Source organism: Bombus pascuorum, chromosome 7 (assembly GCF_905332965.1).
Source record: "Bombus pascuorum chromosome 7, iyBomPasc1.1, whole genome shotgun sequence".
NCBI classification, from domain to species: Eukaryota; Metazoa; Arthropoda; class Insecta; order Hymenoptera; family Apidae; genus Bombus; species Bombus pascuorum.
Window position 1 is genome coordinate 1,554,334 of NC_083494.1, and position 12,079 is coordinate 1,566,412.

The 12,079-nt window shown below is 31.8% G+C and overlaps 1 protein-coding gene and 1 long non-coding RNA gene across 2 annotated transcripts in view; one reads left to right on the forward strand and one right to left on the reverse strand.

Moving 5' to 3' along the window:
* The window catches only part of LOC132909054 (uncharacterized), a 517,795-nt gene that overhangs the window by 210,162 nt on the left and 295,554 nt on the right, over window positions 1-12,079 (forward strand). The window lies entirely within an intron of this gene.
* Window positions 2,020-12,079, reverse strand: part of LOC132909026 (CCR4-NOT transcription complex subunit 6-like) — a 464,578-nt gene continuing 454,518 nt past the window's right edge. Inside the window, exon 4 of the mRNA XM_060963619.1 lies at window positions 2,020-2,163. Within this exon, the coding sequence (XP_060819602.1) occupies window positions 2,111-2,163 (53 nt within the window). The 3' untranslated portion in view covers window positions 2,020-2,110. The remainder of the gene's footprint in view (window positions 2,164-12,079) is intronic.

A 12,079-nucleotide genomic window follows, 5' to 3' on the forward strand; every position in this document is an offset into this window, starting at 1 on the left:
ACGATTAAATCCTAGCGGTGTTTTATTTATTTATTTTTTTTTTTTTTTTCGATGCTATTATGCGATGAAGAAGAAACATGGGCTATCTCACGAGTAGATACTCTAAGTTATGTGGAGAAACTGAGCTGTTAATTTATAAAACCGTTATTAACCCAATATAGGCGCATGAATTTGAACTTTGGGGAATAATAGCAATCAGCCATATAAAAAGGATCGAGAAACTTCAAGCAGTAGTCCTCTGTATAGTGGTCAGCGAAGTTATGTTAGGAACGAAGAAGTTAGAAATAATCATAAAACCGGATCCGTTGAAAATCACACGTTTCGCCGATAAATTTAAACAGCGAATGAGAAAGCCAGCCAAATAATTCATTTTCGAATAATTCGCTACTATTAATCATTAAGCAGTTTCACTCATCCAACAATTTATTTTCTAAACGAGAATATTTGAAGCTATAGACCAATGGGAAATACCTGCATGCTATTATCTGCGACACAGCTACACCAATTTACCGAATGTTTTTTGTAATCAAATTGTAAATTTTAAATAGGACGATAAAACGGGAAATTATACGATAACAGTTGCTGAAAGTACTTTATAGAGAATGAAATATTTATTCAAATATACATTTTAGGCATTTATTTTAGTTATGGTTATTTGAAAGAATTAGTATGTAATATGTTTAGCAAGAGATTTATAATTTTAAGAAAAAATAGTTAATTTAATAAATTGTTGATAATTGATATTTAAGAAACTATATCATGGTTAGTGTAGTAAAATCATATATTTTTTAAGATGCATATAAGAACTATTTTCAATATTTTAAGAAGCGAATTTTATAGAAGCGATATACAATGAAACAAGTGACACCAGGTGCAAGATCCAGATTCGGTGAAGAGTACTATATATAAAATTATTATTTTTCATATTGCAATTTTTATAACTGACTTTAAAAAACTATATCGTAATTGGTCTACAAAGTTCACATACTTTATTACAAGAAAATAAACCAGAGTGCATTTATAAACAATTTCCAATATTTTAAGATGTAATTAATGGTGCATAACGACGTGAGTGACACCAGGTGCAAGGTCCAGATTCGGTGAAGAGTGCTATATATAAAACTATTATTTTTCATATTGCAATTTTTATAATTGACTTTAAAAAACTATATCGTAATTGGTCTACAAAATTCATATACTTTATTACAAGAAAATAAACCAGAGTGCATTTATGAACAATTTCCAATATTTTAAGATGTAATTAATGGTGTATAACGACGTGAGTGACATCAGGTGCAAGATCCAGATTTGGTGAAGAGTACTATATATAAAATTATTATTTTTCATATTGCAGTTTTTATAATTGACTTTCAAAAAACTATATCGTAATTGGTCTACAAAGTTCACATACTTTATTACAAGAAAATAAACCAGAGTGCATTTACAAACAATTTCCAATATTTTGAGATGTAATTAATGGTGTATAACGACGTGAGTGACACCAGGTGCAACAGCCAAGTTTGGTACAGATTACTATATATGGACAACAATAATAACAACAATAATCAGTTTCCATACTTGAATCAGGTTGTACTAAAAAATAATTTCCAACGTTTTTAAGATGTAATTAATGATATACAATGACGTAAGTAAGAGCAGGTGCAAGTGCCAGGCACGGTGAAGATTACTATATATGGCTAAGATTCAGGGGAGATCCATAAGAATGTTACAACACGAAACGTCTCTTGTAAAATTCTTCTCCAAAGTTTCGAGTAGGAATATAAAATAAATGAAAAAATATTGAAGCAAGTACTCGAGCGATTGTAATTATTTTAATATTCAAGGTGAACGACCGCTATAAATCGAGTATATCGTGCATAGCCTGCTGTATTTCTATGGGTCACGGATAAAAGAAATTAAGTCGGAAAGCAGTAATACAAAAGAGCCGGGTACGAAAAGGCTCGCGCCAATTGTCGGATACTACCTGTATCCAATGGCAGTGAAGCGTATCTCACGCGAAGCGCCAGTGAATCCAGAGTTATAGCAAACGGTGACGGTCAATCGCCCTGGGATTTATGTACCAGGAAGATGCCAGTGCGGATCTACCCATTTATGTCCATCCGGCCATGGTGGGAAGTTCGATTAAATTCACGGTTTGAATGCCTGCCGACATTTTAAATGTTAACACATGTTGTTTTATCAAAAAGCACAGATAAATTTATGAACTTGTAATTCTGACTTATACGCATGTTTCTTACCTCGTCATAGAGGTAGCAACGGTACCATGGGCTATTAGAGAAAACTCGTTTTTCTAACCGATGGTTAATACGCAGTTATATTGCAATGTTAGTATATGTAAATCTAGAATCAATAAATATAATAGCAATGTAATAGATATGTATGTGCAACATAGTGTATTCACGCGAGAAATAATTTGAATTCCATTTCATTAAAAGTTGCGTGATTATTCTATACGTATAGCGACTACGAAACGTGTTGACACATATCCTTATTTTTCAATCAATATTTTTATCGCTAAACCATTTTTTTTTTTTATTATAACCTTCTACATTTTATTTTCGTAGTATCCTAATTGATATGCAAATTGATATTATAATACATACAACAGCGCGGCAATGCTTGTTGCAGCCATTGTATGAGGTTGTCCGGAAAGTGTCTTTCGCAAACGTGTTTTTAAAAACGCGAAAACATGTCTGTGAAATGTATCGTACGGAATTCGATGAAATAATATAAAACGAAAAACGTTTATTATTTCCTCATAAAACGAAAGAAACTTTTTGGATAATCTAATACATATATATACATATTATTTGCGAGCACATGATCGCGAGATAGTGACGATTATAACAAGAGGAGCGGGAAAAGAATATTCCGACTGCAACGAAACTGAACTGTTCGTCGTTCGTTCCTGACTTTGTAAAATTATTGATCGTAAAATTATCTTTGGGAAATTTAAGATTCCAAAAATTTATAGGGTGTACATAATATACAAGAATACACAAGGTGTAACAAAACACGTGGAACCACTTTGGGTGCTGATTGTACACATTAAAACAATGAAAAACGCTTATATAAACACGTGCTCTATTCATCTTCGTTTATGAAGATGCACTGGGAATATTGAAATACCAAAGCTCAGACCAGAAGAGGCTTCTCAACAAATTGGAGAAACATTAGGATCCATGACTGGACGTCTACATCGTAAAATTATCTTTGGGAAATTTAAGATTCCAAAAATTTATAGGGTGTACATAATATGCAAGAGTACACAAGGTGTAACAAAACACGTGGAACCACTTTGGGGGCTGATTGTACACATTAAAACAATGAAAAACGCTTATATAAACACGTGCTCTATTCATCTTCGTTTATGAAGATGCACTGGGAATGTTGAAATACCAAAGCTCAGACCAGAAGAGGCTTCTCAACAAATTGGAGAAACATTAGGATCCATGACTGGACGTCTACATGTTTGCCTTGAGATGCAAAGTGGTCATTTTTAGCATCTCCTGTAATGGAAATTAAGCAACACAAAGTCAACGCGGAAAATTCGTTATGTCTCATAAACGAAGACAGATGAATATGCTTATGGAAATCTTTTTCATTGTTTTTAGATGTACCGTCAGCTGCCGAAGTGTCTGCCACGTGCTCTGTTACACCCTCTAGAAGACGTTTAAAGTAGAGCGCTTATGGTATTTAATGGTATGAAACAAATTTCTGTCTCCACTCTATTTGTTTAATTTACGTTTATAAAAATAGAAAATCGCATGTCGATGTCTACAATACCGCGACTCAAGGTGCCTGAGATTATTACAAGATTTCTACGTTACTTGAGACATGAAAAGAAAGTCGAATATACGTGACCGCCCTATTTACCATTATTATGTAGCTATTTAAAAGAGTGTAGTAGTCAGAGAGGAAGAAATAAATTACACTGTAAGTTGCAAACAAGCGTACCAGTCTGTTTACCCTCTCGAGTATTCGCTGGAAGAAAATTACTGCAAATACATGGAGAACACGGAAAGCAACGACATGAAATGATAAACGGGGCCGAAAGAAGAGCACGGTATGCTCGCGTACCCTTCAAGTTTTCAGTTTCACGGTCGACTGATAATAAATAGAAGTGGCCAACAAATCCATTGCCCACGACCTCGTAGCTAACATATTGTTACAATCTGAGGAATCTCGTTCGTTCGTTATCGACTAACAATAGACGTTAGGTTGCCTCTGTCCTCTAGTCCCTGACAGTACCTAAACAGTCTCAGAGAATACCGGAAGCGCATGATTCTCGCAGGCGAAAAAAGCTACACTCGGGCGAGGCAAACCAGGAGAAAGAAAAAAAGATCAAGAGGAAAAATCTGTATTACGAGGTATTGTTAAAAGGGGAGATTCGCGGTGCACGATACAACGTAGAAAACGACGGGATGGGTTTCCGCTGTTTGCAGCTCGAATCTTGGGCCCGTAAGACGTACGAGTGTAGAGGTCTGTGTGTACGAGTTGAACGATACAATAAACTTTCTCCGCGAGAGGACTCTTGCGAATACGTGTCCTCCTTTCTGCCTCATCGGATGCAAAAGTAAGGTAAGGTAAGGTAATGGCATGGGAACCGCGGCCGAGCCAGACCCGTCTCGGATCCGCTTGACTGGCTGGAAACTTCAACCTGCTGAATCCTTGGTCGTTTATCGGCGGCCGCGGGTACCGCAGATCAAACGGAAAGTTTCACTCGGAATCGGTCGATCTGCGGACTCTGCGAGACGCTCGACGATCAATCGGACCAACTCCTTTCTAATACGGTATACAGCAGACGCGACGCATCGCAATTGCTCTTCAACGAACAGAGTAGTTTGCATAATTGGCTATCCACCATCCGTTCGTTGGACGGAAGATTATCTTGTAATTGCGACGCTAAACTAACCTGTTTTGATAGCTTCGATGAATTTGTATAGCAGATTGTTTGATTTTATTGAGGAATTTATTTCAAGATTACATAGATAGATCGTAGTCTTTCTTCCCTTTTATATTTTAATCTGCGTGTGTACAATGTGCGGTCTATCATACGATGATAATCAGCAAGCACTGTGATGATTTCAATTGACAGGAATGCGAGTACTGTGTAACTTCGAATAACTCATTTGTACATTCAAGGCGTTAAATGGTGGCATAATCGGCAATAATGTGATTCGTACGAAGTTTTATTTCCGAGAAAATTGACCTGAATGGATCTCGCTATGGTCTAATATCTATATATACTTGTGTTTATTGTACGGATCGAGAAGATAAAATAAAGGTGGATATTCATGGACGATAAACTTTATTAGGTGCTTTAGAAATGGCTGAAAACGTTTTCTGTTCTCTTGAACATCCACAATTATTATTGTTCCTCTTATGAAATTCCTACGGAATTCAATTTCTTTTGTTAGCATGCAATCAAAATTTATTGTCCTATTTCGTTTTTCATTAACAAATATACGGTGCATAAGTTTAGGTATCTGTTTATAACGGGACTCGCTAACACTTATCAGGCAAATATTTAAAGACAATTAATTGTCTCGAAAAAAAAGCTGCGTTTTCGATTTACTTTCTCACGCAGAATCGCCTCTTTTTCGGTTGCATGTTACGTTTCAAACGTTATTAACTAATTTAACCGCTTCTTCTAACTTTTTAAATATCTAAAGGAAATATTGCTCATTTTTTTATAGATCTTGATGCATAATTATTTAGAAGTCGGATTATGATGCAAAAAGAATAATATAGACATAAGATGTGTCACTAAAAGCATGTTCCATTGTTAATATCATAACATTAACCCCTTAACAGACAAGGACTCTGCAAGAACATTTTATTATATTATTCTATTTATTATATTATTTTATTATATTTATTATTATACATAATTTTAGATTGTGCTAAATGTGATGCTATATATATTGTGCTTATGTTGTGTATTAAATGGTATTTTTAATACATCTGTATGTCAAAAGGTAATATAAACATAAGATGTGTCACTGAAAGCATGTTCCATTGTTAATATCTTGACATTAACCCCTTAACAGACAAAGACTCTGCAAGAACGTCATTTTATTATATTATTATATTTACTATATTATTTTATTATATTTATTATTATACATAATTTTAGATTGTGCTAAATGTGATGCTATATATTGTGCTTATGTTGTGTATTAAATGGTATTTTTAATACATCTGTATGTCAAAAGGTAATATAGACATAAGATGTGTCACTAAAAGCATGTTCCATTGTTAATATCTTAACATTAACCCCTTAACAGACAAAGACTCTGCAAGAACGTCATTTTATTATATTATTATATTTATTATTATACATAATTTTAGATTGTGCTAAATGTGATGCTACATATTGTGCTTACGTTGTGTATTAAATGGTATTTTTAATACATCTGTATGTCAAAAGGTAAATATCATAGATGCCAGGAAATAATATTTATTAAAGACAAAAGAATGTATTTTGTGTACTGTCCTTGATAGGTAAGAGAGAATTTGCTCTCTAATTGTCTACTGTTGTGTTCCTCTTTATTTTTTCACATTTACTATGATGTTGAAAATCTTAAAATGCATATGAACTTGGAGAGAGAATAACGTGCTTATCCTAAGGCATCCAATTAATTAGCATTAGCGTTGTTTTATTAAGTAGGAAGGCAATAGTAAAAAATGGTGCATTATAATAAATCGCAACAACTTCCAGATATTTTCAGACTATTTTGCTGGATTAGTTTCATTTCCAACTGACACGAAACAAAAGCTTTAGGAGATGGTGCACGAAGCTCCATACGACCGGTTTAAGTCACGTTAAAAGTAAAATCATGTACTTCTGCGCGCCAGTTAAATTTCAATTTAAAGAAATGTGTCTTGTATATCCATAATTTCTGACGTGGAGAATAATTTTAGCAACTCTGGTGGATAATATGAGAATATTACAGAACATGAAGTGTACTGAAAATGTGTTCTGAACGTATTACAAATGTTTTAATTTCATCTTGTTATTATTATTTCAATATAATATTTTTATTGTTCCTTGAATACGAAGTATCCAGTCTTTGTTCACAAATAAAATGAAAAATGTTTTCCATATTTTATAATAAATATAGAGCATTTTAAATATCCATTAGATAACTAAATTTCAAATGCTAATTATATAATTAACAGCGGTGCTGTTTATATAATTCTGCAATAAATAAATTTTGTTCGCTACAATAATTGCAGATATTTACAATCATTAATTATTACTTAATCATTCTGTTAATAATCTAATACTGTTTTGCTTGCATGAGGAGTAAAATAACCAATGACTTATATGTACGTAGACGAGCATATAACTAGAAATATTTTACTTTCATGATATGTGAAAAATATATATTATTTATTCTAAATTAATAATGAAATATTGTAGCAAAAATTTGATGGATTGTCAAAGAATACGTAGCGTCTGTAAAGCACAGTGCAAAAATATGCCTGAAACTGGCTATGAAACATTTTATCGTAAATTCTAGGAAATTTCGTTTTTATGTTGTAGGCGGCAACTCGACATAAAGTTCGTTTTAAACGACAATTTAAAGAGCAAAGAAACAATCCTAAAACTGCTGCAAAACAAACTGTGAACTTGCTTCTTATGTGGCTAATAACCTATATTAGTGGTTGATGCGACACAAGACGATAAATAAAGAAACAGAAAATTAATTTCAGTTAAATTGGCACAAGTATTCTTTTCTATTTGTATGGTCGCCTTGCTGTATCTTGAAATCGATTTCCCTGAAACTTAAGCAAATTACCTGCTATTACGCTTCGAGTACTCACAAATTAAATTCTCCCCTGTTCACTTCAAAATTATGCATTGTAGATTATGATCTCTAGTAAAATTAGATAACCATAGGATACAGTGGAAGGTCTCGGAGTACACTCAGACAGAAAACTTTTATAGAAAACGTACATCCGCGAAAAGATTTAACAATTTAAATAAACGAAAGACGTAGAAAAATTTAGTGGCTAATTGGCAAGAAATGACAGCTAAAAATCTACAACATACTATTCATATATAAAACAACCCTCAAACCGATATGGACGTACGCCCGACAATTATGGGGCACGGCCTTCTACATAAAACTCCCATATGAAATCAATGGAGCGATGGAAAAATAAAATTGATAGCCATTCTGAATGCAGATTGGTACACGTCGAACATACAATAGCCTAATTCCAACCTGGTGACAAAATTCCTGTACACATATTATATATGTATTTTATATACATATTACATTATATATATATTTGTAATTACATATATATTATTTTAAAACGACAGTGAATTTATACTATGTATATACTTTATATTTTAAAAATATATATAAATATTTCGTATATGTATTATATTATGTAATATGTATTTTATATACATATTATATTATATATACTTGTAACTATATATATATATTATATGTATTCATATTTTAAAACTATATCTAAATATATATTTATATTTATTTATTCTAAATTATTATGTATATAATATAAATAATATAATATAATAATAAATTTTATATATATAATAATTTAGAATAAATAAATATATATATATTTAGATATAGTTTTAAAATATGAATACATATAATATATATAATATAATACATATAATATATATATATAATTACAAGTATATATAATATAATATGTATATAAAATACATATTACATAATATAATACGTATACGAAATATTTATATATAGTTTTAAAATATAAAATATATACATAGTATAAATTCACTGTCGTTTTAAAATATGAATACATATATGATATATATAATTACAATATATATATAAATATATATATGTTATATACGCATAACAACAATTTACGTAACAACAGGAACACGATTCACTGCAGATATTATGTTTAGCTCGAATGTTCTATGAAGGTCACATAGGCAAAGATAAAAATGAAGTAGATATCTGAAATTTGAATTTTAAAACTATAATGAATTTATATATACGCGTGTGTAATAATGTATGCAATAATGTATGTGACATCAGGATGGTAAATAATTGCAAATATATGCAGAACGAATGACATTATGGACATCATTGAACATGTATAACACGACACCATCTGTTTTAGGTTAAAGTATTAATTTTATATCTTGAATCGTCACAATTTGTACGATCGCGTGTTTCATTAAACGATTTTTCATTAAATGATAAGAGGATGAAGTTGCAAACAATTTTGGAGGAAATTGTAGAGAAAAAAGAACATTTTATGCAGCTGTATTGAAAATCGTTTGAATCTGTCGATTCGCTTCAAGCTATTCCGTCTTCTTGGAAGGAAGAAAATGATATTGAGAAATCGCCCTTTGTTGCTTTACAACCTGCATTGTAGTATCGGCAAATATTGTCTTTTGATGCTCGATTGTGCGGAGTTTAAATCACAGATAGTTTCCAACAGTTGCAAAACTTTTCTCTTCAAACTTCGTTCTTCAAGATCTGGACAATTCCCAATCATTTTTTGGCAAGATATTATTCGAATTTTTAAAAGGCATTTAGTTCACTTTGTTCGATGGCAAGGGATCATTCGAAGGAGAAATCGAAGCATAAAATATATCATAAACTAGAGAAACATTTGCAATAAGAGATAACAATGACAGACACGAGTTTGTACTTTTAGCAAGATTTTTACATCTTTGGCAAAATAAATATATTACACCGAAACGAGATAAGAAACTAGTCTCAAGAACGACATTTAATGTCTTGTGTATGATAATGACTTTACGCCAAATTTATAATCATATCGATACTATTAATGTTACAAATAAATAATGTTTAGAAAATACATTCATACGACAATCCTCGAGACGTATAATTTTGACTGGCAATATTTATTAACCCCTTAAGTACAAGTACATTTTCATAAATCATTTCCTGCAAAAAGAAATGGTACAATGCAATTATAATATACAATTGACGACTGTGCCGTGTTTCACGAAGTTTTCGTTTCGTTATCTGTTGACGATACTTAAAGGATTAAATGAAGCGCTGATGTTACCTCGGCTACGTATAAAATAAACCACTGTTTTCATAGATTTTGAGACACAGTTTAATGTTTAGCATTTGATTGCTCTGCAACAGACTGTTTTCATTCACAACGACCTACCGAGTATACTAAAGTTACTCGGTTTCCTCCTGGAGCATCCTGTCTGTACGAATAAACAAGACAGAAAAGAATAGCGATGTATAAATGCGAACGAAATCGCTAAATGTAAAAAAAAAAAAAAAAAAAAAATGCAATTTAGCAACTTGGAAAGATTGGAAGAAGAAAAGCGGTTGAAACATGCGTATGTGACACGTGTAACATATAAAAAGTATACGTATATTTATAAGAAATTCCATTATGAGATTATCCTGAACACAATCAGTTCGAATGGTCGAGGTTCCATCGTATTTTGGAAAAGATCGCCAGATAGATCAATTCACGCAGCCGAACGATTCGCGAAGCGAAAACACTTTCGTTCGTCCCCTTTCTGTAAACAGTAAAACGTTTGCTCAAATAACCTGCGATAACAATGAAGATACATCGTTTTCTTGGCGATGCGCGTTGGAAGCTGCATACGCGCGTGTGAACTTTTTCCCGGCTCGAAAACAGCGCTGGTAAACCGGTCATGAAATCCTTTAAGAGTGTACGGTAGGTATGTCGTGCTCCATGCCCGCACGCAGATTACGCTCGTAAAATTTTTCTTTGATATTTTTACGGCCGTAGAGATTTCCCATGTGTCACTGGGATTATTACAACCCGCGACGACGAATAAATAAAGTTTCAAGCGTGCGAGGCCTGTTAAAAACCACGCCACTGAGTCAACGCGTTCAACTGTTTATGGAACAGTAGTATGTACTTTAGAAATTTCAACTGCAATTTTCAAACTCCAATGTATCAAGGAAGATTGTTTAAAAAGACGAATTATTATTTAAAAAAGCGTCGTGAATGATTATACGTTGTACTTGTAATTCTACTTTAAAGCTAGCCAGATCTAATCTACCGTAGCATAAACCGCATTAAATTTCATCAAATTAAATCAAAATCTAACTCGAACCACATGTTGGATTTTTTAAATGTTAGTTGCTATATGTTTTGTAATTTTTTTTCTTATTTGACCATTTGATGGATATTCATTAAATTAAGCTTCTTTCTTAACCGTTTGCTATTTACTTTCTGTCAATGATAAAGATTCTATCAAACTTCGGTTATTACAGTTAAATCAAACTACGTGTTAACTCAAAACTAACTGAAACCTCATGTTGAATTTTTTAAATATTATTTGCTATATGTTTTATATATAATTCTTTTGTTATTTCACCATTTTATTGAAATTCATTAAGTTAAGCTTCCTTTTTTAACTATTTACTGTTTATCTTCTGTCACTCATAAATATTAAGTCAAACTTTGCCCACTAGAGCTAACTCAAACCACATGTTGCATTTTTTAAATGTTAGTTGCTATATGTTTTATATATAATTCTTTTGTTATTTCACCATTTTATTGAAATTCATTAAGTTGAGCTTCATTTTTTAATTATTTACTGTTTATCTTCTGTCATTCATAAATATTAAGTCAAACATTGCCCACTAGAGCTAACTCAAACCAATGTTGCATTTTTTAAATGTTAGTTGCTATATGTTTTATATATAATTTTTTTGTTATTTCATCATTTTATTAACATTCATTAAATTAAGCTTCTAACTATTTACTGTTTGCCTTCTGTCATTCATAAATATTAAATCAAACTTTGCCCACTAGAGCTAACTCAAACCACATGTTGCATTTTTTAAATGTTAGTTGCTATATGTTTTATATATAATTCTTTTGTTATTTCACCATTTTATTGAAATTCATTAAGTTAAGCTTCCTTTTTTAACTATTTACTGTTTATCTTCTGTCATTCATAAATATTAAGTCAAACTTTGCCCACTAGAGCTAACTCAAACCACATGTTGCATTTTTTAAATGTTAGTTGCTATATGTTTTATATATAATTCTTTTT